Raw genomic sequence first — 24255 nt, 5'->3', positions numbered from 1 at the left:
CTAAACTCTAACCCTCTTTTATAAACGTAAAAAGCCAAACCGACATATAATTTCGTTTGGTGACATGTTATATTTTATAATTATTATTATTTTATCAGATAAAAAATTCTGATTGGTTAGAAAAGATGAGGTAAATAAAAAGATTCACCTCTACATGTGAATTGTGAATCCAAATATTTATCAGAAAATCAAACGTTACGATTAAAATGACATTTCGAACATTCATGTATTTTATTTCAAATTTGAAAATTTGCGTTTTTTCGACATTTTTTTAAAATGCGGTGGATAGATTTACAAAATTAAAAAGTTGAAGAATTTCTTAGCAATATTTATATGTTTTTTATTTACCTGTACGAGTGTTTGAAAATCCAAACAAATGGGCTGAACAAAGTTTTATAAATTGTTATCGTCATTGCTAACGTAAAACCCAATGGGCTATTTAAACATCTCAAACGGGTCCATTTTAGAAATTTTGCTTTTTCCTAGGAAACAACACTGTAAACCACGAGGAAGCTACATTACGATTTCGACACGTGTCACAATCGCACCGACCGCGTCGCTTTTTATTACGAACTCAAAAAACTCTCACCGTTTCTCACCACCTTCGTGTTTCTCTCTCTATTACAGAAAAAAAGATTCAAAAACCCTAGATTTCACAAAATCGATTGGCTGTCAAATTTCTCTCCGGCGATTTTCCTCGAGTGAAATTCGGCTCAAGGTGATTATAGCGATCATCGAATCAAATTGATTGAAGAGGTTCTTCTCTATCAAAACCTAATCTAATTCATTTCTCTTGTTGTTTGATTAAAAACGATCATTCTCGATTTTAGGATCGGATTTGTTAATTTGATCGTCTCGTTACTGTCAATTGAGTTTAATTTCGTAAAGTCGATGAATTTCTGGGAGATTGATTCTTTTCCCTTTTTGCTGTGAAATTGTGTTCTTTTGAAAAATTCTGTCTAAAGTTTGGATTTTTTTTTTCTGTAAGTATATGTGAAACTATACATTTTGAGATTATTCACGGAAATTATATTATCTTGCTTGCAATGATTTGAGTTTGTATATAAGACTTTGAGGAGTAAATTAGATTGTTTTATTGTTTGGTTGAAACTTACAGGTACAAAGGTTAGTTACTTTGAGCTGAAAGATGAACACGTCAGAGGTGAGAGTACCTCGAGGAAATCGACGGAGGAAAGCTGTGATTGATCTGAATGCGGTACCTGTTGATCAAGAAGGGACCTCTGCTTCTGTTAGAACTCTTACGGTGCCTATTACACCGTCTCAGCCTGCTCCTACGATGATTGATGTCGATGCTATTGAGGATGATGTTATTGAATCATCCGCTAGTGCTTTTGCTGAAGTATGTTTGATTTCTGTTATCTTTTAGTTTCTCATTTTTGCAGTGATGGATAGGATTTGTTTGTGTAGTAGGTTCACTGATTTTGTTTTATTTTGATACCAGGCTAAAAGCAAATCAAGAAATGCACGTCGGAGACCTTTGATGGTTGATGTAGAGTCAGGTCAGTTTTTATCTATTGTGAAAAGAAATTTTACTCTTCTGGTTCAATGTCATGTCTCAAGTAGTAGGGAGAGACAGAGAGTTTGATGGATGGATTTTACTTTGTGTTTGCAGGAGGTACGACTAGATTCCCTGCCAACATAAGCAACAAACGCAGAAGGATTCCTTCTAGTGAATCTGTCATCGACTGTGAGCATGCCTCTGTAAATGATGAAGTCAACATGTCTTCGGTAAGAGAGATGTGAATTTCTGGAATCATGTACTGTGCAGTTATGCGATTTAGTCTAAGCTCACAATTTCTTTTATCTTGTGTAGAGAGTGTCTAGATCAAAGGCTCCAGCTCCTCCACCAGAAGAGCCAAAGTTTACATGTCCAATCTGCATGTGTCCCTTTACGGAGGAGATGTCAACCAAGTGCGGTCACATCTTCTGCAAGGGATGTATAAAGATGGCAATATCTCGCCAGGGCAAATGCCCTACTTGTAGGAAAAAGGTTACTGCAAAAGAGCTGATTCGAGTTTTCCTTCCAACCACTAGATGAGTGGTCCGGCAACATCACCAGCCACCCTGTAGGTCAAACAATGATTATATTATCATCCACGTTTGTAGAGATTTACTAGATTTGAATTGTATACTTAATTAACTAAACTGGAATTTGGTTTCCATTCTCACAGGTCTAATGGTTTATCAGACTATCCTCCTATTCACTTTGGAACATTGAAGGGACTTCGTTGACTTGGTATTTTTGAATATTTTGCTTTGTTGGAAGAGAAATATTCAGTGATCAAGAAGCCAGAAGGCCCTATCATTCGATGGATATCATTGGTAATAACTCTTTGTTTTTAGTTGTTGTTCTATGTAATTTAGGTCTCTGCAAACCTCTCAGTCGATACTCTTCTCTCTTGATAGATGATAAGATATATGGAAAAAAAAATTAATATTGAATCTTTACTAAAATTCTACATCTTGATCATGTCGTGTATGCCAGTTCTCATCTCACATTGCTGATAAATGCGTAAAGTATTTATGTATGTCAGTATGAGCAAATAGTAGGAATTATAAGGGAAATTTATTGTGAAAAAAAAAAATAAAAAAAAAATAAGGGAAATTTATTAGAACTCCATGCACTGGGTCTAGAGTACAATGGTAGCAGAAGATAGATTGCAGAAGCTAATAGAATCGGTTTTGAATCGATGCTCTATTGCTCTGCCTTGTGGTTATTCACTCCTTAAGGTCACATTTTGCTAGCATGCATCGTCACCTAGTCATGGAAACTTGGTGGATGCAGCAACATTGGCATCACCTGTAGTCTGAGATCCGGGCACGGGGTTCTGTTTGTTGAGGCCAGCTTTGGGAGGAAAATAACCAAACCGTCTTTTATGAAAGGGCCAGCCATAATGTGGAAGAGGAAACCAACCCCAGAGTTGCTGGTTATTGGTGATAACCTCACTTTGCTCCTCAGGTGCATACCTCCCTTCAGCGCCTGATAGTAGAAGTGCCAGAAGGAGCTTGGCTTTCGTGTTATTCTTCTCCATTGTGATTTGTATATGGTAGTCTACTTTGATTTCTCGTTTTGCTGGGTGGTTATACTGAGAAGTAAGAACTGGATACTATAGGCCAAGCTGGTGATATGGTGGTTTTTTAGATGCCTTCTTTGTGAGGGATATTGAATGGTGTATAGATTATAGTTTTTGATCCTTTTGGAATGTTAGTCCACAGTTTTATTAACTGTTGTGTGATTAAGATCTTTCTAGTGGTAGATGCAATTCCCTGAACTCCATTGATAACAAACAGACCAAGAACACCAACCTCTTGAGCCTTGAATCTTGTAGTCATGGAGTGTGATTGGTATAGCAATGTATTGTTGAACATTAGCTTAGTTTGTTTTCTCTACCAACTGGTGAGTCGCGACATCTTAAATATCAAGAAGATAGAAATCGCACCTTGCTATTCCTATGTGTAGCCTCTGAGATTGTTGGCCTTAACGACTAGGTTTTGGTAACGACTCAAATTACTTGTCTTAGTTATATCTTTTCCATCTGATCCAACAGTCCTGAGTAACCGTTAAGCGGTCACTTAACTTTCCCAAGAAACCTAAACCACCATCAAGCCAAAGACTATCTCAGTCAACTAAACTCGACTAAGTGTCGGTAAACTTATTTGGCTAGTTGAGCTATATAGTTTAGTCGAAATATCTCAGTTTTTCCAGCTCATGTCATCTCGTCAATGCACTTTTTCTCAATACTGGGTAAAAAAGTAGCTCATGCTGCTGCATCCGGGTCAAAATTCCTAGGTCAAAGAAGGAACAGTAATACCAGTATACCACACGTTCAGAATCAAATAAAAAAACAAAAAACAAAAGCATAAGCACATTCATTTCATTAAATTTAGATTGTCGAATTAGAAACGTCTTACATATCATAAGCCATAATATCACCACAAATCCTTTTTTTTTTTTTTACCTTTTACTAATATTTGAATACCCGAGAGAGAGATATCTACCAATTCTGTCTGTCTTGCTACCATCTTCTTTCCACCATTCCAAAAATCAATTATCCGCCACAAGAGAACCCAAATCCGCTCTAGTACGAGTTGATGCTGGCGACGTATTCATTGCCTCTACGGTTAAAAGACCTTCCTCCTCCTCCAGGACCTCGACCTCCCCTCCTGTAATCATAGCCATATCCATAACTTCCTCTTCCTCTCATTCCCACTCCCACATTCCTATTTCCGTATCCCACGTTTCCATTTCCTCTTTTACCTGTTACTCAAGCAAACAAACAATCATCATCCTCTTTCTCCACATTACCATATCAACGTTTTGCTACTTTGCTCACCTCTTGATGTCGATAGCTTCTCCTCCACAAAAGCTCTCAGTCCACCAATCTTCACAGGTGAAGCCTGCATCATTCAGATGATTTCATATCGGTTTTCTATAATGCTAAACAAGAAAGTGAAAATTATATTCAAGGTTAGAATATAAACCTCTATTGCTCTGTGGGCAGCATCTGCCTCCTCAAACTCAACAAAACCATAAGGATAACCAAGGCCCTGCCAGTCATACAGTAAATTATCATTGTTCAGAACAATAATATATGTAAGATCTGCCAGTCATATATGTAGGATTCAAGCTTCCAATACTTAAGTGTTAGTTGATTGGTCAATCTTACCCTTTGATTTATGACTTGAATCCCACCATTGGTAATAGCTCCAAATTGCTTAAATTCAGCCTCAAGCATGTCAATGTTGGCATTAAAAGGAAGATGTCTCACATAAATAGATGTACCCTCAGCTACCGCTAATAAAAAAGACAAAAGAAGTATAAAACCATGTCATGAATAGATATGAGAATATAGACCACCAAATATTATAATTGAAAACTTGAGGATCAGCTATACTGTGAACTACTACCTTCCTGATTGTGCCCATTTTCAGAAGCATCAACAGACTCAGAAACTGTATCAGATTCTATCACTTGAGAAGGATCTGAAGATGCTTGTTGACCTTGGTCTTTGAGTATCTGGCCTGTAGAAGGATCTGAAGGCGCTTGATGTTCTTGGTCTTTAGGTATCTTCTTTGGAGAAGGTAAAGAGACAGCTGGAACTCCAAATTTATCTTTCGTAACCTTCAACTGTTATGATAGTCATTGATTATCAATAGAAAACTCAAGAAGTGATATAGTAAAGCCTAAAATAAGATGTAACAAGATCGAGTATGAATCCTCTAGGGTGACTACTTACCACAGAGGCATAGGATTTCTTGGGAGCATCTGCAAGTCCATCATCAGGGTCATAATTTTTCTGTGAATCATCTGCAACTTCTTTGCAAGTTATCTCAGTCCTTGCAACTTCATTAGCAATCTCAGGTACCAGAACATTATCCTTAGCATTCTCATTATCCAAGGGTTTGGACACTTCCTTACAAACAGGATTCACTGAAACACATGCAGCTTGCTCCGAACCCTTCATGCCTGTAGGAGCTAAAGTGTAAGAAAAGGATTGGAATAGAATTTGCGTTAGAAGAAATATAAGTTTAACTTACCATTGATAATAGTGGGTGTTGTAGAGTTTATCCCAGAAACAACTTCCCCATCTATGGTCTCTGGAACATTATCCTTAGCATCATCATTAACAAATCTGAGGATGTCATTCAGAACAAAGAAACCCTTTTCTTGCGGGGCAAGGAAAAAAGTTTGGGTGAATTTCCTTCTCGATCTCTCGTTTAGAGTGAAGTATCCAGTAACGAAGAGAAGGAAACCCCCATTGTGAGACTCTTGAGTATCATAACTGGTTATCTCAGCCGAGTTGCAATCTCCATAAGTCAGTCTCTTAAGCTCCTCACTTATACCCTGCACAAAGAATAAGCATCAATGAGAGACACTTTTAGCAAGTTACTTAAACTGCCATCCAATTTCCACCATACCAAATGACACTCCAGCCCAACCCCATGTTAGTTACTAATCCTTAACATCATAAAAATGATATAGTCTCATCCTCATTCAACCAAACCCAACTAAACTACTAAGAACTACTTACTTGAAAAGTGGAGAAATCACGCATGACTCCGTCCTGTCCAACACGGCCAACTCTACTGATCTCTTGATAAAACCGGGGCAGATGCTCAGGCATGTTACAGAAAATGTAGTAGTACTGATTGACAAACGCACTCCCAACCTATATTAACCAAACCCAAAAATACACTTTAACAACAACAAAAACAGAACAAACCACACAAAGAATCACAATTACAACTAGTAAAAAGGAGAAGAAACCCCATAATTGAAAAAACATACAGTAAGTGGGTCAACAACACGTTTGGTTGCAGCAGTAGAATCCATTGTATCGCCAACTTCCAGAGAATAAACAACACCTGTAATTCATAGAAGACTGTCAAAACTCAGAATCAATGTAAATCACAGAACAACCCAAGAATCATGTAAAAAACAGAAAATCTCTAAATCTCACACACAACTTTCCAAAATCGTTTCCGTAGAAAACGTAATTCATGAACTACACATAGTGACTCGATAAACACTTAACAAGCAAGAAAACGAACTAAGAGGCAACAACAAAATCAACTTCACAAAAGCAACCCAAAATCGTTTCATGAAATAAACACAGAAACAACTTCGAGAAAAGCACAAACTAGCTAAGAAACCAACGAAATCTACTTCACATTTCACTCCGAAACAGTGTAGATCACATTTTTCCGGCGAAATCGTGACATTAAACTGACGGAAGAGAAATAGTAGAAGAAGATTCACCTGAAATTAGTGAAATTGGAGCTTCGATTGAAGTCTGGGACCAACAATGGCGGGACCTAGGGTTTGATCGCTAGAAGGAAGGCCAAGTGTACGGAGAAAGCGAAAAGGCAACGGAAGAGGACTTTGTGGGGACTGTGAAGAAGATGTTTATATAGACGGGGAGAGAGTGTGTGTGTTGACGACTTTTTTATTGCCTTTTTGACTCTCACGTGTCAAACATGGTCCGTTGCACTTCCTCACCTTTCTTCAACAGATTTTATTCTCCACTAACTTTAATATTACTTACCTTTTATTAATGAGTACATTAGATTTTAACTTGGGTTAGCACATAATCCCAAAGAATTCTATAAGGTGAATTAGAGAATAATAACTCCTCTTGAATTGTTTTGATAGCGAAAAACCGGAATTAAATTTAGACACGGGATAATCGATACTCTTCTCGTGCGTTTTTTAGATTGTAGTCAACTTATTTGGCTTATTCCTTTGTCATGCGGTTTTTCTCGTGCGTTTTTAGATTGTAGTTTACCTATTTGGCTTGTACCAAATATTGAACGTGAGAAACATGTAGGGTGTTAATTTGAGTATGTATTAGTCTAAGTTTAGTTTGAATTTAGTATGTTTAAAGAAAAAAAGTTAGTTTTGATAAAGGAGTATGGGCTCAATAAAACAAATGAACATGTATATTAGGCAAACGAAAAATGTGTGGTGTTCTTCTGAAAATTCTTTTATGAACACCCAAACTTATGGTTAGAAGAAAATCACTGATCAAGCGTTTGAACAATACATGATACAAAAACTTGTGAGAGAAAAATATTCGGTGTGGCTGATGATATAAAGCTAGAATTTTTATAGCCTTAATCATGACGAAAAAAACCAAACTCAAATTTAATCCTTTTGAAACTGATTATACCTCGTCGAAATGATATATTCGGTCACTTCTTAGCTATTTATAAGATTTCAATTTTTATCATCTATATGTTCTGTTATTCAAAAAACAACGAACATGTTATATCAGAGTTAATACTTTCATTTGTTTGCCTATTGGGCCGATAATGGGCCGAGCCTTAAATTTAATTTCAGAAAAAAGCAACGATATGATAGATCATGAGACCACCAACCAAAGAGATTTGACAGATAACAGAAAAATGTTGAACTTATGAGCTAAAAAAGCTTCTCCTCCTTACCAAAGACTCGACGGTCTACCGGAAAAAATGGCTGCCAATTTCTGGAATTCATCTCACTAGTAAATGTTCTTTAAAACTTTACCCATCAAAATTCACTTCTTCTTCTCCTTCTAAGCAACTTCTAATTTCAATTTCTCGAATTTTTTTGTTTTGTTTTTGCGTTTGTACGAAACAGTAAACAGCTTTTGGATCCAGAAGAAGTCGACGTAGTTCATGATCTCGATAAAGAACGTGGAATCTCAATTGATGATTTTAAGCTCATCAAGTTCCATATGTCTAATCGTACGAAATCCTTTTTCTTCTTAATTCTTCGAATTCTCCTGCTTACTTAAGCAAATTTGTTGTCTCTGTTGCACTGGTTTGATTAGAGATTGATCAGAGAAGTTTTTTGAGTTTATGTCTCTTTGTTTCTTCATTTATTGTTGTTTTCAGATATTATGAAATTGGCTCAGCACATTAAAGTGAGGCAAAGGTTGGTTCTTTACAATTTGGGGGTCCAATTTTTGCTATATCAAAGAGATTCTACTGTTGCAGTACTTCCATTACTTTGTTTTGCTTCTGTAGATTTAACTAGCTCTAATATCTGGTGTAACCTGGACTTGTATATGAATCGTCGCCTTGGTTTTTCTACTTATGTAGGGTTGTAGCTACTGCAATTACGTATATGAGACGGGTTTATATCAGGTATGCAATGTATTTTTGATATGATCGTATACATCAATGTGCATCTTTGTGTATGTGAGGAATGAAATGAGTTAAATTCTTGTCATGCCAGTGTCTCTCTATGTTGCATCTCTGCTATCAAAAACGTTAACTGTGTTACGAAAGTTTTCAGTTTTGGTGTCTAATATCTTCCTTTTGTTACTATACTATCTCAGAAAGAGTATGGTAGAGTTTGAGCCTCGACTTGTTGCTCTTACGTGCTTGTACCTGGCATCTAAAGCTGAAGAAAGCATAGTGCAGGCCAGGAATCTTGTTTTTTACATCAAAAGATTGTGTAATATCTTCTTCTTCTGTTTTTTTATTTTTCAAATCATGAGAGTACCTCCCCTTCAATATGCTTTTTTTTGACATATCGACGACAACGGTTCTTATATCTTTGCAGATCCTGATGAGTACAACAAATATGAACTAAAGGATATATTAGGAATGGAGATGAAGGTGTTAGAAGCACTAGATTATTATCTGGTTGTGTTTCACCCTTACCGGTCATTATCGGAGTATGTCCACTCATCTCTCTTATCCGCTTTTCGGAAGCTTTGAACATGTTTGCCTTATTGTCTGTGGTTACAAACGGAGAAGTGTAAATGATGATACATGTAAAAACTTGCAGTCTTCCCATACAATGTTCTTGATGTTTCTCATTATATCAAAATTTTGGACCACCTTAATATTTCCTTGGTGAGAGTTTTGTGTGCCTTGATGGTCAGAAAATCAACACTCATTCTAATACTTCATTCTTTTGATTTCTAGGTTTTTGCAAGATGCTGCATTAAACGATGTAAATATGAACCAGATTACATGGTAAGTCCTTCTATATGAGATATATTGCATAGAACTCAATTCCTAGCTCCAACCTTAAAATCTAAGAGATCTCTGACCTGTATAAAAAGCATTTTGAAAACCTATTTTCCGTGTTTCAGGGGAATTGTTAATGATACTTATAAGATGGACCTCATTCTTGTACACCCTCCCTACCGCATAGCGCTAGCATGCATATACATAGCAAGTGTCCACAGAGAGAAAGATATCACTGCATGGTTTGAAGATCTTCATGAGGACATGAACTTGGTCAGTCATTCTTCTAAAAGTTATTCAATCATTAGTTAAAGCGAATAGCTATGATCTTTTGCGTGATTTTCGGTATTCTTTAGTGACTTTGAAAGCTCTACATGGGGCAATGGGTTGCAGGTAAAGAATATTGCCATGGAGATACTGGACTTCTATGAGAACTACAGAACAATCACAGAGGAAAAAGTGAATTCTGCCTTCAGCAAATTGGCTTTGAAGCTGTAGAGAATCACCTCCATCTCCAAGACTTATCGCACAGAAAAAAATGATTAGAGACTTCCACAATTGCCCATCCATCTAGCTTTGTGGCAAACATGTAACACTGTTATTACCAAACCTATTAATCTTAAAGTAAACATTATTGTTAATTGTTCATCATAATGGGTTTGTTTTCCCTTTTATTTTCTCCAAAACCTAAACCTCTCGTAGAAGCAAAAATGTGAAATAAAACAAAGGTCAAATTGATGAAGATGAGAAATATGAAAAAAAAAAAAAGATTTCATATAAGAATTTTAAAAACTTTTTTTGGTAAATAATTTTTTTTCTATCAAAAAAGATAAATACTGAATTATTACTTTTTTTGTTTTGTATTTTTCCTTGGTGGTCTTTATGCTCTCATTATCCACACCATAAAAATAAAAAGCTTGTATTTTTGAAGTTGAAGGATCAAAGAAGCTATGGCTTCCAATTTCTGGACTTCGACGCACTAGTAAGTTTCAATCAATGATTAAAGATCGTCTTTTTTTAATTCAATTTCCATGTTCCTGATTGATTCGTTTTGTGGGTTTTATTTTCACAGCAAAGAGCTTAAGGACCCAGAAGAGGTTAATGTTGTTCATCCTCTTGATGCTCAGAGAGGAATCTCTGTTGAAGATTTCAGACTCATTAAGCTTCATATGTCTAATTGTATGTTTTCATTGGATTTGATTACCTTGTTAATTAATTTCCAGATTGGATTTAACATCTCTAATGTCATGAATCATGTTTTTCGTGTTTTCCTTGTTGTTATTTGATTTCAGATATATCGAAACTGGCACAACACATTAAGATTAGGCAAAGGTGAAGTCTTTCGTTGTTAGTCTTAAAGAGATATGGAATGTGCTATGACCCTTTGAACAATGCTGACTGATTTTTAGCACTTTTATGATTCAGAGTTGTTGCAACTGCAGTAACCTATATGCGTCGTGTTTACACAAGGTATGGCTTCTTTGGTAATCGTTGTGTAGCACGAGGCTTGGTCATTTGATTTATGGGTACTGTTGTGTGTGTTTTGACAGAAAGAGTTTGACGGAATATGAGCCTCGGCTTGTTGCTCCTACATGCTTGTATTTGGCTTGCAAAGCAGAAGAGAGTGTGGTGCATGCCAAACTTCTTGTCTTCTACATGAAAAAACTTTGTAAATTCTTTTTTGTTTTCTGCTTCCAAAATTTTCTTGAGTTTTTTTTGTCTGAGTTTCTGATGAGATTGGATGCTTTCACTCTCTGTAGATGCGGATGAAAAGTTTCGATATGAGATTAAAGATATTCTGGAAATGGAGATGAAGGTCTTGGAAGCATTGAACTTCTATCTTGTTGTATTCCACCCATATCGATCTCTGCCTGAGTAAGTCGTTTGCTTAGGATCATATGTGTCGTCATCGAAATCTTTTTGCCATTATACTCTGCATTTCGTTTTGATTATTCCTTCTTGCATTACTTGCAGGTTCTTGCAGGATTCTGGAATCAATGACACTAGTATGACCCATCTAACTTGGTAAGTGTCCAAAACTTTTGTCCTTCATTAAGCTTCTTGGAAGAGAGCCTAAACAGGTTTTGATTTGCAAGCAAAAAAGTAAATGCTCTCTTGATGCTTTAAGTTTTGTTGTGGAAACTTTAGGGGTCTTGTCAACGACACATATAGAATGGACCTCATCCTTATACATCCGCCGTTTCTCATAACACTCGCTTGCATTTACATTGCTTCTGTACACAAAGAGAAAGACATAAAGACATGGTTTGAAGAGCTTTCTGTCGACATGAACATTGTAAGTCCATGCACTGTTATCTCTGTTGTTACTAGAAGGCATGGTCTTGTTTAGTTGTTCATCGGAATGTTGTGAACATATTGGCAGGTGAAGAATATTGCAATGGAGATATTAGATTTCTATGAAAACCATAGACTGTTCACGGAAGAGAGAGTTCACGCCGCCTTCAACAAACTTGCTACAAACCCATAAAGTTTCGACTTGTCTGTGTGTTTTGTTCCCTTGAGAAAATATAATGTTTTGCCAGAAGTTTTGGAAATGAGATTATTCTGTTTATTGTACATCAGTTTTGCTCGTCTTGGTTCAACCATGTCTTGCCTCTGCGTATACACAGTAAAAGAGGTGCAAAACTAACAAAACGTCAAAAAAAACTGACAAGATTTGATGGTGTAAATAGAGCTTACAAAACGAACTGGGTTAAATCACAAACGAGAAAGCAAAACGCAATTCTTAAAATATATCCAAATTTTACAATAAACAGAAAATATCCAAATTTTACAAGTTTCGTTTCTCCATTTTGTAAAAGAGTTCTCAAGCAAGTTCCATGCATCCACATCAAAAACAAACAACAATATAAGCATTGTTTCTATAATATAGTTCTGAGCTACACAACATAACGATTCACTGAAAGCGAGAGCTCCAAGACTGGAAACGTAATCATTAATACTTGAGGATCTGTATTCTTCATAAGCTATTCTTCGGAAAAACCTGTTGATCAGCTGATGACTTTTGTGAAGCAGCCTCTATCTCTCCCAATATAAGAGAATTTGGCTCGCTTCTTGGTCTTTCCTGCATCTATTTCAAAGATGATCGATGCTGGAACAATGTATAGTCGTTGAGACTGTCCACATGACTTTCACACGAATCCAACAACAACATAGAAAAAAACAAAGTGAACACCATACAATTTATTTTTTACCTGCTACAGGTCACAGTTGATAAATTGAACATCGGGAATGTGTTGGACTTTGTAGTAATCTTCTCCACCTGGTACCAGTTTCTCCTTCCACTCCCTCTTCATTTCTCTAATCTTTAGCTCCTTTAAGGATGTTATGTACTTGAGTCCATCAGGAAGTTCCTTCAACTTTTCGCAATCATGTATAGTCAAAGTACGAAGACATGGCATCGACCCTTCTTCTACTATCCACTCTTCCAATTCTGATTCTCCAGATATTCCTAGGGCACATAATTGAGGAAATCCGCCTTTTGAGCACACCACTCTCCGCCCGATGAAAGCACCATAACTTAATGCAACCGACTTCAAATGAAGCAACTTTTCTAGAATTGGCATTGGATCCTCTTTCATGACGCAATGCACTAGATGTATGTGGGCAAGGTGGGGAGGGAATTGATGTTGATCAGGAATCTTTGACATACGTACTGCCAATCCCAACTGTTTTAGATGAATAAAATGATCCAGAACAAACTCTCCCATATGATCAACCATAACGATTTCGGGCGAAAAAAGGACATTAAGCATTTCGAGGTTTCGCAATTCACGGAGAGATGACGATAGAGTTTCAAAATTGCACCTTTCGCTCAAAGATACACCGAGATTCCGGAGCTTAGTCATACGGAGGAGGTCTGTCACACTACTGTGTTGCGTTGAGAAATACCACAAGTACTCCAGGTTCACTAGATCACCCAATTCCAACTTGGTTTTATCATCCATTTCCTGAGGTAGGGAAAGGTACCTCAACTCTAGCATCTCTTTCAAAACATTTGGCACGTGAATCGGTTCCTTGTTATCAACACGTAAGTTCAAAAAGAGCAGAAGCTTTAAGTTCCGCATAGTAGAAGGTAGATGAGATACCACAGCTCCGTATAAGCTCAAGTATCTCAAGTGGATGAGCCCTCCAATGCTAGAAGGTAACTTCCCTCCTTCAAACTTTACCCTAGAAAGATCCAACACCCTGAGCAATGTTAAGTTGTGGAAGACTGAAGCTGATCGTATCCAAAAGTCTTCCTCGAATCTCGAAACTATAAGAGATCTCACCTTTGGATTGTTTCTGTGTCCCAATATATGAAAGGCTTTACCACTATGTATGCTGAATCTGCGAGATCTACTAGGAGATTGAGCATTGATGGTAGAGGTGGAAGTAGGGTCTTTGATAATTTGTAAGAAGTTCTCTTCTTTGGCTTTAGATAAACATACTTCTCTCATCATGTCGTGCATTTGACAAAAATTAAATTCCAAACTCAAATACCTGTTGTCTGCAATAACCAAATTTCTCCTCACTAGCTCTTCTAGGTAGTATTCTCCACTATCTTGGATGGTTGATCCATCGTAAATCCCTTCTGCAGCCCAGTAATTGAACAAATCCTGCGTGTATATCTTGGAATCTTCAGGGAAATGGGCTAGGTAAAGGAAGCGATGCTTTAAATGCGTTGGCAAATCTTCATAACTCAGAGACAATATTCGGTTAACCGAATTGAGACTGTTGTCATCTAAGCACGATCCTCCTACTATTTGAGATCCAATATTGTCAGAAACTCTTTTCCACTCAGGAACTGTATGTTTATTAGCTAACAAGCCTCCCAACGCTTTAACAGCTAATGGTAGTCCTCCACAATGTGTGACCATTTCCTTTCCCATGGCTTCCATTTCTTCATCAAGCCTTACTTCTGCACAATATCACAAGCTAATACATTTCAGGATGTGAGCTGCCAAATTAAAATAATACACTAGATTCTTGGTCTTAGTATTCTATTTGAACTTTATTACAAGGAATCGTGTAATCACGGGTTAATCAATACATGTTTCTTTCAAATTTAGTTGATTTTATTACGTTAAATTTTTATCAAACCAATCATGAATTAACCATAAAAGTAGATAATTCGATATTCTAATTTGAATAAACCTATAAAAAATAGGAAGAAAAAAGCAAAACCAATTTTCAAGGTTCGTAATTACTGACTTACTGTACTAGGATTAGTAGTTAATTTTTTTAATTGTTATCCGATTAAATTAATGTTTAATAATTATATTGTCCTTTTGAACCTCAACAACACTCATTGTTCATGTTAATTAAATTAATTATTTTTATTTTTGTCAAAATCAAGATTACCATTGATATTTTTTTATACATGCCTAAATTAGCATATGGATTACCATACGTTTTTAGTTAGTTGTTCTAATAGTAAGGAAAAATTAACAATATGTATACAAATATTACTTTTTGGTTAAGGAAAATAAAAGTTTATAAAATAATTTAAATATATACATGTAAATTAGTATATGTAAATGTATTTTTCTTAAAAGTTAGAGAAACTAAACATTATATAATAAGATATGTACCAGTTTCATCTCTCCTAGGGAATACTATTCTCTCACAGAGCTTCCAACTTTCTTCAGGGTTAAGGATGCTTGCTCTAAAAGTTAAACATGTTGGATCAGCATGTATCCCAACACCTTCATTTCGAGAAGTAAGCAGCATCTTCCAACCTGCAAAAATATTTGTGTTTCTCATCTTAGGGAATAAGAAAGGCATTTATTCTATATATTTCTTTTAATAATCAATTTTATGAATTAAAAAGAAAAAGTGCTGCATGTATGTACCATAAGAGCTCACCTCTTTTCCGTGGAAACACTGCTTTTATTCGATCCCAGTCTTCTTTTTTCCATACATCATCGAGGACAAGTAAATATCTACCGGTCTCTAACAATTGAAAGAGTTTAGGCTGAAGTGCAGATTCGTCCATCTGTAAAATATTCCCATCATGTGGCTGAAGTTCTTGCAAGATCCTCTGCCAAACATGTTTCAGTGTAAATTGTTGCGAAACACAGACCCATGCGAATCCATCAAAGTGACGCCGGACTAAATCATGATGAAAGACTTGTCTAGCCAGAGTGGTTTTACCAATACCGCCCATCCCAGCTATAGAAACCACTTGATAAATATCATTCTCCACCAAATGACCAACCAATTCTTCAACACTCTGCTCCACCCCGACAAGATCGCTTTCAGAACTGTCAGGATACGTTTGTCGGATCTCCCTCTGCACCCTTTGTCTTTCCTGAAGAGACAGCGAACGAACACCATCAATGATTTGTTGTATCCCAAAACTCTGCATCTCCCCAATCACATCAGAGATCCTCTTAGTTATACCCTCGATATCTGAAGCAACTTTGTGGCGATCCGTTAAGAAGCGAGCAAGTCGTCTCACATGCTTCTTGACCCCTTTTCCTTCTCCTCTAAGTTTGTTCAGAACATAGGATTCAATTATATCCTCAGCATCAAAAACAAGGTCTTTGACATCTTCCAAGAAGTTCCTCACCCTATCACTTCCATGTTTCTTGGCATCTGCATCTTTCAACAGCGACTGTAAACTTCTCAGCTGACGCTTTAGTCCATCAAGTTGCTCATCAATTCCCTGCAATCGCTCTGATTCTCGACTCAGGAGATCCCAAAGCTTCTCAAGCCCAAACGACACAAATCCTTCAGCCATAACAACTAGACGTCGAGTATCACCTACGATGAACCAGTACAAGAACGCCAAGGGTACAGATTCTCTGGAAAAAAATGAGTTAAAACGTTTACTATAAATGAAGAAAGCTATAAAATTTATCAAAACTCTAAGCTAGAAGTTGACTCCAAGTCAACCTTATCTATCTAGCTACCAATCTCTTGGCTGAGGGTTCTCTACAATAATATAATGATTAATCAAATAAAAGATATATCCCTATATTTTTTAATAATAAAAGATATTTTATATATTTTTTAATGATAAAAGTTGTCGGAACCAAATTGAAGAAGCAGTTTGCTTAGTTGTCGGAACCTTCACGTTCTTGAACTATTGACCCAGTCCTATCATTGCTTATTGGATTCTCTAGCTCATTCACATTGCTGCCTGAACTCTGCAAACTAGTCATATATAGAGCTCGTTAACACTTCAGAGACTATATTTTCAAGAGAGGAACACAAAACCTTGCACTGTTGAAAACTATTTAGAGGATTGATAAAGCTGTAACCAAATTCTCATCAGGATTCCACGAGCATATATATATATATACAGAGTAACAAATATATCATTTTGAGAGAAACACACACGAAGACACCTTAACTCACTGTAAGTCCTCTAATAATAGTTAACACATGCCTAAGTATTACAAAACCACAGAAACTGTCTACTATAGTAAGCAGGGCAGGACAGTAACAGATTGATCAGTTAATAAGCAATATATTATTGTAACCTGACCAGATACTGATGAATACACACGAATCTAAAGAGAATAAAGGTTTACCGTTTCAGTCGCAGGAGATAGCCATTGAGAGAGGAGACAGCTACAACAAGCTTATCAAAAGACAAGACCACCACGTCACTGTGTATTCTAGAATTCAGTATCAAGACCACAAGGCTTCTTTGCTTGATATCTTGTTCTATCATTAAAAGGAATTCGCATCAGTAAAAAAGCTCTTAGTGAAGTAATTTCCCGAAAGTCTCTCCTACGCATTTCATCGAACACCTTCGCTGCATTGATCACTACAGTAACCAAAACCGAAATTGCTCTCTCCCAATTAGTGTGAAAACCAATCTCTCTTCACCAATTTGCTTCTGATTGAGGAATTCGATCATTTGACTAAGATCATTGAACTTAACTGAAGTTGGTATAATACATCCGTAAAAAAATGAAGTTACAAGATTTCCCGAAACGATTGAAGTCCATGGTTTGATATTTGAAGTAAGAGACCGATCCTTTAAGTCAAATTTATGAAAGATTTAACCTTTAGGATAGAAATGATTGAATTTACTAAAATTATACACAACATTATTAGGCATGGAGCTAGGATTGGCTAGTGATCATTGGTTTATTCAGGATTTGGTACAATAGTATTCCTGAGAAACTCGAGACTATATACTCTATAGTTATAACGGAAAGATTAAACTTTCTTCCGTCTCCACGCCCAGTAACACACATAGAGCCCTACTCTTTCTTTTTCCATTCTCTGTAATATACAAACTTTATCCACTAATGTTGATGATGCAAGCAGGGAATCAAAATTGCGTGCAGAACAAAATGCCACACATATCCTTGTCCTTATAACACAACATGGTGTCAAACAACAATCAACTTCTCTATAAACTTACTCTACTTACATCTTCCTCATTCATTCTTTTCCCCCACCCATGCAGAGCTTTGTGGGTGTTCATATTATGGGCGTGTATAACATATTTGATCCCTGCTCATAAACTTTGGGGAGCCATGGACTGCTGTTGTCGGTCTTCTTTAATAGATGCTGCTGCAAAGTGGCGTTGTGCGAGGGATAGTTCTTCTCCTCAGGGATTGTAGCGTAGGAATATAGTCATAGCTAAAATGGAACTACATAAGGAAGAGCTGTGATATCCGCAGACTCTATTCTGAAAGCTTGGTTCCAGACCTGCAAGGATTCGCCAGAATCTGGAGGATCTGTTCTCGCCCTTTTTAATTTGATACCCGACTGACCAAGTAGCCATTCTTGGTCATCATCAATCTCTGGCAACAGCTCCCTTGTAGGTACATGGAGTATCTGATTGAGATACTTTAGGTCAGGATGAGGCGGCTTTGCGGATGCTTCACCATTTTCCTTGACTTTCACTTTCATTGTTGCAGCCAAAGGGCTTGGTGGACAGACTTTACGTTTTTCTCCAGAGACAGCAAAACCATTAATTCTGACTTCTTTGACTTGTGGCTTGCAAGTTGTTCCTTGCACCTCAGAAGCAGGCATTGGAGGAGTTCGGGGTGCACCTAATGTTCTTCCATTTTCCACAGATGGTACAGAAGCACTCAGCTTCTGTAACTTGTGTGGCGTGGTTCCATTTTCTGCGAAAGAATTAAAGACTAATGTTACAACAAACAGGTAATAAACTACATTGTTAACATTTCAGACCAAAACCAAGAAATACGGATCTTGCATCATTACTCCAAACCAAGAAACTACCAAACCAGTAAGATACCCGTAAATTTAAAAAATCTTTTAAGGTAAGAAAACATACCATGATTGGATAAAACTATTAGATGCTTCTAAGTACCAAACCATATATCATACGATGGTTAATATGGCAACTACACTCCTCATTCACCAGACAGAGAATTGGATCAGAGAATAACTCACCATACAGGAATCCATTTGTCATATGATCCTTCCGTTTGCCAAGATTTCCCTCGGTGTGAAGGTTCTTGATGCTTGTCCGTGAAACGTCAGGCAGCTTGCAATTTCTTAAATCCGGAGAGTCCTTTTCTCTTTCCTCTAACTTGGGCCCTCGTATCAATTTTGGTTTCTCCTGACGAGTTTTATTTATCGACTCTGTTTTTTCCTCTTTCTTCTCTTTATTTCTGTCTTTATCCTTTGCTTCAGTCTTCTTTACCCCTTCTTGATCCCTTGGTTTCTCACTCTTGGTCACATTTTCCTTGCGGTGACTCTTCTCAGCTGATTCTGTTTGCCTCACCTGGTCTCTGTTCTCCATTGGTTTACCCATCACCTCAGCTCTTTTATGATCTGCACCAAATGATACTCGAGAAACTGCATTTTCAGAACTTTTTGCCGCTGTAAAGTTCTTCTGGTTATTGATTCTCTTATTGTCATCTACCCTATGGCTTGTTTCTTCAATTGGGCTGTTCTCAAATGCTTTTTCTGTTATTCCTACATTTTTTTGGTTAGGATGATCAATCCTTTGTGCACTCTGACTTCCTGTTGCTTCTTCGTCATATCTGATCCTTCTTGCCAGGTCCTGTACATACTTTGACTCTCCATTACTATTATTCTGCACCGTATCTGTTACACGATTCTCTCTGTGCCCGGCATTTGTCAGCAGCTCAGCTTTCTTCTCCTCCAAAGGTTTGCCTTTTTCTTTACCTTTCTCCTTGTCTTTCTGATCTTTATGTTTGTCTTTTTTCTCCTTTCTTTCCTTCTGTTTGTCTTTGCTTCTATCTTTACTCTTTTTCTCTTTACCCTCTCTCTTTTCTTTATCCTTCTTATGCTTCTTTTCCTTGTACTTGTCCTGAAATTCAAATCCCATGAAGAAAATCATATACATATAAAAGGCAACTGCATATAGTTCAACCTAAAACAGACTAATCTATACATGGCAGAAGCATCAAGATAGCATACAAAAGCAGTTCAGCACAAAAATTTCATTGTCCACAAGTCAATTACACTTGAAGCAAGAACGAAAGTCTCTAAATCCCTCAATTATTAACAGACAAGATTGACCATGCTTGGTAGATAGGACTTTGAAAACCAATATGAGCTTATATAAGGTTGCTGGGCAAAAACAGTGAAAAAAATGGATATGCATTGTTTGCGGGTTTTCTCCAATTCAAGGAAGTGTTATCCTCTAGTAGGTAACTAGTCTAACCGGCCTGCCATAAGCTACTACCAGTAAGTTCAAGTTCCATAACTAATTCCTAAGCTCCTTGCTACTCTCTCTGAATATCTTTTACTGCAGTGTCTTAATATGGCTATGAAATCACCTACATCAATGCAAAGAATATCACCCTCACTATCTCCCGGTCCTCAAATAGTCTAATCCTAAATGGGTTGTGACTCTAAAGAGACACTACTTACTATGGTCTTCAGGCCAAATAAGTAAATCCTAGTGAAAATAATGAATGAGATAATTCTAATATCTAAGATTCTGAAACAAACTACATGAACGGCCCTTTACTTGAAAGCTTGCACCTCATCATTTAAAGTCGATAAAGTATCCATCAGCCCTATATGTGTGCTATATATATTAGGAGACAAAGGAACATTCTTGCAGAATCAAGAAAAGAAAGATACAATTCTATAGATGATAAAAGATACATCTCTGATGATTTCTCTACACATCAGTACCAATCCATCAGCATCAGTAATGCTCTTGTTAGAGATAGTCAGCTCGTTACTATCGATAATAGGTGAGAATACTCAAGGTTTGACCACCTAGCAATGACGTTTCCATAATAGCAAGAAACTAAGTCTTCAGTCTCAAATTCCACTAATCAAAAGGGTTTATCAAGTATGTCTATATGTCCTAGAAAACAGCGAAAAATATTCCAGAATACAAAGAATTCCGTGAACCCATTAATCAAAAGGGTTTATCAAGTATTTTCACCTAAATTCGTTCAAGTTCTAAAAACAGCAGAATGACCATGATTCATAGTAGAGAAAATTGTAAGAGTTGAGTCAGTTGACATATGAACCTTTACAAGAGGGTCTGCTTCGTCAGTTCTAATCTTCTTCTCATATCCTGGTGGAGGAAATGGGAAGCAGCGAGACATGGCACTTGTCCGTGGGAACTGTAAAGTGGTATACTTTAACCACACACACTCCCTACTTTTTGGCTCCTTTATCCCAACACTTGACCAGATCAGTATCTATGATCCAGTTTACCATTCCAGCTCAAAATTTACTTTCCGACCCGCAATAATATACTTTCCGACCCGCAATAATCACCTCCAAGAAATCAAATTCCAAGTCCACAATTCTGAACCCTCTGATAAGGGTCAACTTTGGTTGAATAAAGAGTGATACCCCAAGATTGGAGATTTATATAAGCCTGCCAAACCAAATCACCAGAAATCGAGATCAGAACCACTTTCCACAACTCACATTAACAAGGTTCAAAGTTATGAGCATCTCAAAAGCACCTTATTAGCTTAATCAATCAACTCAGTGGCAGAAACCCAATTGGGAAATTGGGGATAAATACTGACTCGCGCATCAATCAATCCTCACACTCCAAACGTTTGAGCTTTTACTAGTATACAAAACCACAATTAGGGTCGATTCCAAAGACGATCCAATCAAAACCCTAGAAAACCAAATTGAAAACAAAATGTTAAGTGAAATCATCTAACTTCTCAAAAGGAACGTAAAGTGGAAGCTATGCACAAATTCTCTCCATGTGGGTTTGAAGTAAACCAAACAGAAAGTATCAGAGAACCCAAAAGAATCAAGCTTTATAGTATCTGGGCGGATCCAATTTCAAAACTTTGGAACAAAATTCACTCAAAAATCAAAACTTTTAGTAATGAAATCAAACGATGTTGATATAAAATCAGCTTTGGTTTAACGTGAAATCAAAAACTTGCGATTTCAAAGATCTCACAGTGAGAAATACCAATCTCTTTCTCTCTCTCTCGCCCATCTCTCTTCTAATCTATATGTGTTGGCATATGTATGTGGATATATATACCTTTCTCTTTGTGTATATATATGTAAATGTTCTTCTGTGAAGGTTTTATTTTCGAAAAAAATGAAATTTTACGGGTTAAGTTTTGATGGGTTGGCTCTTGATGTGGGAAGAAGAAACTCTCTCTCTCTATTTAGTTTCTCTCTCTAAACCCCAGCGAAGAAAAGAGAAACTTTGGCGAGAGAATGGTAAATTGGTATTTATAGACGACGAGAAAGAAGAAGGACACGTGTCATTCGTATACTTATTTCTCGACATTCTCTTAGAGTAAATGGGCTTTTTGGGACTATTTTCTTAAATTAGGCTTGGCCCGATAATGACTCTGTTTGATTCGTCTTTTGCTTTTGTTACAAATTTATCTGTGTGTAGAATTCGCTTAACAACAGAGATATCATTTTCACTTCCAATTCATAGTGCACAAACCCGCCCTAGCCTCCTCCCTAAAAACTGAACTAAATCATATTTTAGAAACTAATAATCTCTTGTTTTTCGTTGACATATAAAATAAACATGTTCTCTATCCAAATATTTAGAGATCGTATACGAATAGTCCGAATCTGTACCAAATACTTAAAATTACAAACCTTTGGGTCGCTTATTTTTCTTCTTTTTTTCGTTTTTTCTCCGAACAAAAAATATCACCTTTTGATGTTCCATGAAAATTCAAATTTTCATCAAATAATTAAAGAGATTTTTTAAGAAAAATTACCGTCAGAGACATCCTTAAAACCGGAAGTTCTAGTGATTTGGACCAAAAACTTTACAACGATTCCTATTATAAATCCATTTTTCAATAGCATATTTTAGCATCTTGGTTTTATTACATGGAAACCAAGGAAGAACTTTAGATTTCGAAAATAACCCTAACTGGTTTTGCCTTTATACTCTCTCACTTTCTCTATTATGTCTATTTTTAGATATTGTATATCATTATAAGTTTTAGTTTAGCGAATTTATTTATTTAGATTCTATAACCTAACATAAACATTTCATGCAAATGTACGTATACATAACAATTGGATTAAAATAAGTTGCAAAATGAAAACATAGAATCAGCAAATAAATTTTGTATATTACAAGAATTTAATTTTATAAATAATTTATTTTAAAAAGGGAATGTTTTACAAAATGTCTTCCAATGTACAACGACAAATAGAATTTTCACAATTACCTATATTCTTCTTTTTCTCAATACAATGAAATGCACATTGTTGGCAAAAGATAATTTTCATATCATCGGGAGAGTGTCCAATATGTTCGTCCGCTGGATCAACATTAGGGCTCAATGCAGGGCTGAAAAACTGAGATTTTACTTGTGAAATAGATTTTGTCATAATATTTGATGTACCTATAAATAATTCAAAAGAAAATAAAACTATTAAATTATTATACTATTATAGACTAAAAACTATTGTATATAACGAGAGTAAACTTACATGATGAAACAAGAACTATAAAAGTTATAAAGAAGAAAATCGTCTTCATTTTCTATAGAAATTTCAAGATTTTAACAAAAATAAAATAAGTAATTTGTTTGCTAATCGTTTTGAGTTTTGGTTGTGATGTTTTAAAAGCATGATAGTCATACATTTATAAGTCCTTTACTTAAGTTACATAGTAGTTAATGTTTTATCAAACGTATTTTCTTAAGAAACTATAAACTTTTAATTTAAAGTTTTTCTTTTAAAGTATTAACTAAAACATAATTACTATATTCACTAGTGAATTGATTATTTCAGGTGAAAGTGAGGAAATTATTTAATTAAGTTTTGTTTAGAATACAAAAAAAGATCGAGAATGCTGGATCTTATCATAGATGGGTAAACAACGTCTCGACGATCTATCACGCTGAATTCATCAGTCAATTATTAACAAAGGTAATTTCGAAGAACAGTTTCTTTTCTTGGTTTGAATTGTAGAGTGCATGAATCATGATCACAACATGAATTTAACGACATAACATGGGCCAGAAACTATACGTTGGTTTTCTATTGAGATTCGACTGATGAACATGTGAAATTCTATAAGCAAACTATATTATATACGTTATTGCTATAAAAATATATGCTTTACGTCAGTCTTGCAAACTCTGCTTCTGTTTAGAAGAATTATATTCAAATCATGAAAAACACCATGAAGAATTATAAAGCGAGTCACCGGAAACTAACCGAAGGGAAGTACACCCGAACACAAATGTCATGGAGATTTGAAAACCAAAGCTAAAGAATGTATTAAAGAAAGATATGAGACGGCTTACGAAAATACATACTAGTTATTGGATTTCATACTTATTTAGTTTACATAATTTTTTGGCTTCCAAT

General features: G+C 36.2%; 7 protein-coding genes across 26 annotated transcripts; 3 read left to right on the top strand and 4 right to left on the bottom strand.

Annotated features, from left to right (window-relative positions):
- Positions 1-477: 477 nt before the first annotated feature.
- Positions 478-3254, top strand: AT5G48655 (RING/U-box superfamily protein). 6 transcript variants are annotated; one of them, NM_001344793.1, is made up of 7 exons: positions 597-718; positions 1118-1360; positions 1463-1520; positions 1634-1749; positions 1835-2087; positions 2193-2343; positions 2767-3230. In NM_001344793.1, the coding sequence occupies exons 2-5, from the start codon at positions 1148-1150 to the stop codon at positions 2057-2059; spliced, it is 612 nt and encodes a 203-aa protein (NP_001332108.1). In that variant the 5' UTR covers positions 597-718; positions 1118-1147; the 3' UTR covers positions 2060-2087; positions 2193-2343; positions 2767-3230. The 6 variants fall into 6 exon arrangements, with proteins under 6 accessions (NP_568701.1, NP_851156.1, NP_001332108.1 ...); NM_124242.4 differs by having other exon boundaries at positions 478-756; positions 2193-3244; NM_180825.2 differs by lacking the exon at positions 2767-3230 and having other exon boundaries at positions 591-756; positions 1835-2091; positions 2193-2484.
- Positions 3255-3869: 615 nt separating this feature from the next.
- Positions 3870-6962, bottom strand: AT5G48650 (Nuclear transport factor 2 (NTF2) family protein with RNA binding (RRM-RBD-RNP motifs) domain-containing protein). The gene is made up of 10 exons (NM_124241.4): positions 6782-6962; positions 6311-6387; positions 6054-6191; positions 5560-5866; positions 5259-5488; positions 4930-5149; positions 4689-4816; positions 4504-4569; positions 4356-4419; positions 3870-4279 (listed from the first exon to the last, which is right to left on the bottom strand). The coding sequence occupies exons 2-10, from the start codon at positions 6353-6355 to the stop codon at positions 4101-4103; spliced, it is 1377 nt and encodes a 458-aa protein (NP_199676.2). The 5' UTR covers positions 6356-6387; positions 6782-6962; the 3' UTR covers positions 3870-4100.
- A 923-nt stretch (positions 6963-7885) lies between these two features.
- AT5G48640 (Cyclin family protein) lies at positions 7886-10246 on the top strand. 5 transcript variants are annotated; one of them, NM_124240.3, is made up of 9 exons: positions 7886-8024; positions 8141-8247; positions 8398-8437; positions 8605-8649; positions 8844-8962; positions 9071-9185; positions 9439-9489; positions 9609-9756; positions 9877-10230. In NM_124240.3, exons 1-9 carry the CDS (start codon positions 7993-7995, stop codon positions 9979-9981), a joined length of 762 nt encoding a protein of 253 aa, NP_199675.2. In that variant the 5' UTR covers positions 7886-7992; the 3' UTR covers positions 9982-10230. The 5 variants fall into 5 exon arrangements, with proteins under 5 accessions (NP_199675.2, NP_001330775.1, NP_001330772.1 ...); NM_001344788.1 differs by having other exon boundaries at positions 8398-8649; NM_001344787.1 differs by having other exon boundaries at positions 7922-8024; positions 8141-8437; positions 9877-10246.
- Positions 10247-10326: 80 nt separating this feature from the next.
- On the top strand, positions 10327-12169 carry AT5G48630 (Cyclin family protein). 2 transcript variants are annotated; one of them, NM_124239.4, is made up of 9 exons: positions 10327-10465; positions 10556-10662; positions 10776-10815; positions 10909-10953; positions 11034-11152; positions 11244-11358; positions 11458-11508; positions 11632-11779; positions 11867-12169. In NM_124239.4, exons 1-9 carry the CDS (start codon positions 10434-10436, stop codon positions 11969-11971), a joined length of 762 nt encoding a protein of 253 aa, NP_199674.1. In that variant the 5' UTR covers positions 10327-10433; the 3' UTR covers positions 11972-12169. The 2 variants fall into 2 exon arrangements, with proteins under 2 accessions (NP_199674.1, NP_001190493.1); NM_001203564.1 differs by lacking the exon at positions 10327-10465 and having other exon boundaries at positions 10466-10662; positions 11867-12131.
- Positions 12157-17530, bottom strand: AT5G48620 (Disease resistance protein (CC-NBS-LRR class) family). Of its 6 annotated transcripts, none has more exons than NM_001344782.1 (5): positions 17025-17530; positions 16559-16644; positions 15352-16292; positions 15078-15224; positions 12157-14404 (listed from the first exon to the last, which is right to left on the bottom strand). In NM_001344782.1, exons 3-5 carry the CDS (start codon positions 16226-16228, stop codon positions 12702-12704), a joined length of 2727 nt encoding a protein of 908 aa, NP_001331072.1. In that variant the 5' UTR covers positions 16229-16292; positions 16559-16644; positions 17025-17530; the 3' UTR covers positions 12157-12701. The 6 variants fall into 6 exon arrangements, with proteins under 6 accessions (NP_001331072.1, NP_199673.1, NP_001331069.1 ...); NM_001344783.1 differs by having other exon boundaries at positions 12182-14404; positions 16559-16637; positions 17025-17491; NM_001344784.1 differs by having other exon boundaries at positions 12182-12595; positions 12699-14404; positions 15352-16637; positions 17025-17158.
- A 44-nt stretch (positions 17531-17574) lies between these two features.
- On the bottom strand, positions 17575-22093 carry AT5G48610 (myb-like protein X). Of its 5 annotated transcripts, none has more exons than NM_124237.4 (5): positions 21938-22093; positions 21390-21553; positions 20943-21298; positions 18755-19759; positions 17575-18581 (listed from the first exon to the last, which is right to left on the bottom strand). In NM_124237.4, exons 3-4 carry the CDS (start codon positions 21018-21020, stop codon positions 18773-18775), a joined length of 1065 nt encoding a protein of 354 aa, NP_199672.2. In that variant the 5' UTR covers positions 21021-21298; positions 21390-21553; positions 21938-22093; the 3' UTR covers positions 17575-18581; positions 18755-18772. The 5 variants fall into 5 exon arrangements, with proteins under 5 accessions (NP_199672.2, NP_001332322.1, NP_001332323.1 ...); NM_001344779.1 differs by having other exon boundaries at positions 18874-19759; NM_001344778.1 differs by having other exon boundaries at positions 17575-19759.
- Positions 22094-23034: 941 nt separating this feature from the next.
- AT5G48605 (Putative membrane lipoprotein) lies at positions 23035-23471 on the bottom strand. Its single transcript, NM_001036959.2, has 2 exons — positions 23371-23471; positions 23035-23282 (listed from the first exon to the last, which is right to left on the bottom strand). Exons 1-2 carry the CDS (start codon positions 23417-23419, stop codon positions 23056-23058), a joined length of 276 nt encoding a protein of 91 aa, NP_001032036.1. The 5' UTR covers positions 23420-23471; the 3' UTR covers positions 23035-23055.
- Between the last annotated feature and the right edge of the window lie 784 nt (positions 23472-24255).

Source organism: Arabidopsis thaliana, chromosome 5 (genome assembly GCF_000001735.4).
Source record: "Arabidopsis thaliana chromosome 5, partial sequence".
In the NCBI taxonomy this organism is placed as follows: Eukaryota; Viridiplantae; Streptophyta; class Magnoliopsida; order Brassicales; family Brassicaceae; genus Arabidopsis; species Arabidopsis thaliana.
Note: the sequence above shows the minus strand (reverse complement) of the source record. Positions and strands in the feature narration are given on the sequence as shown.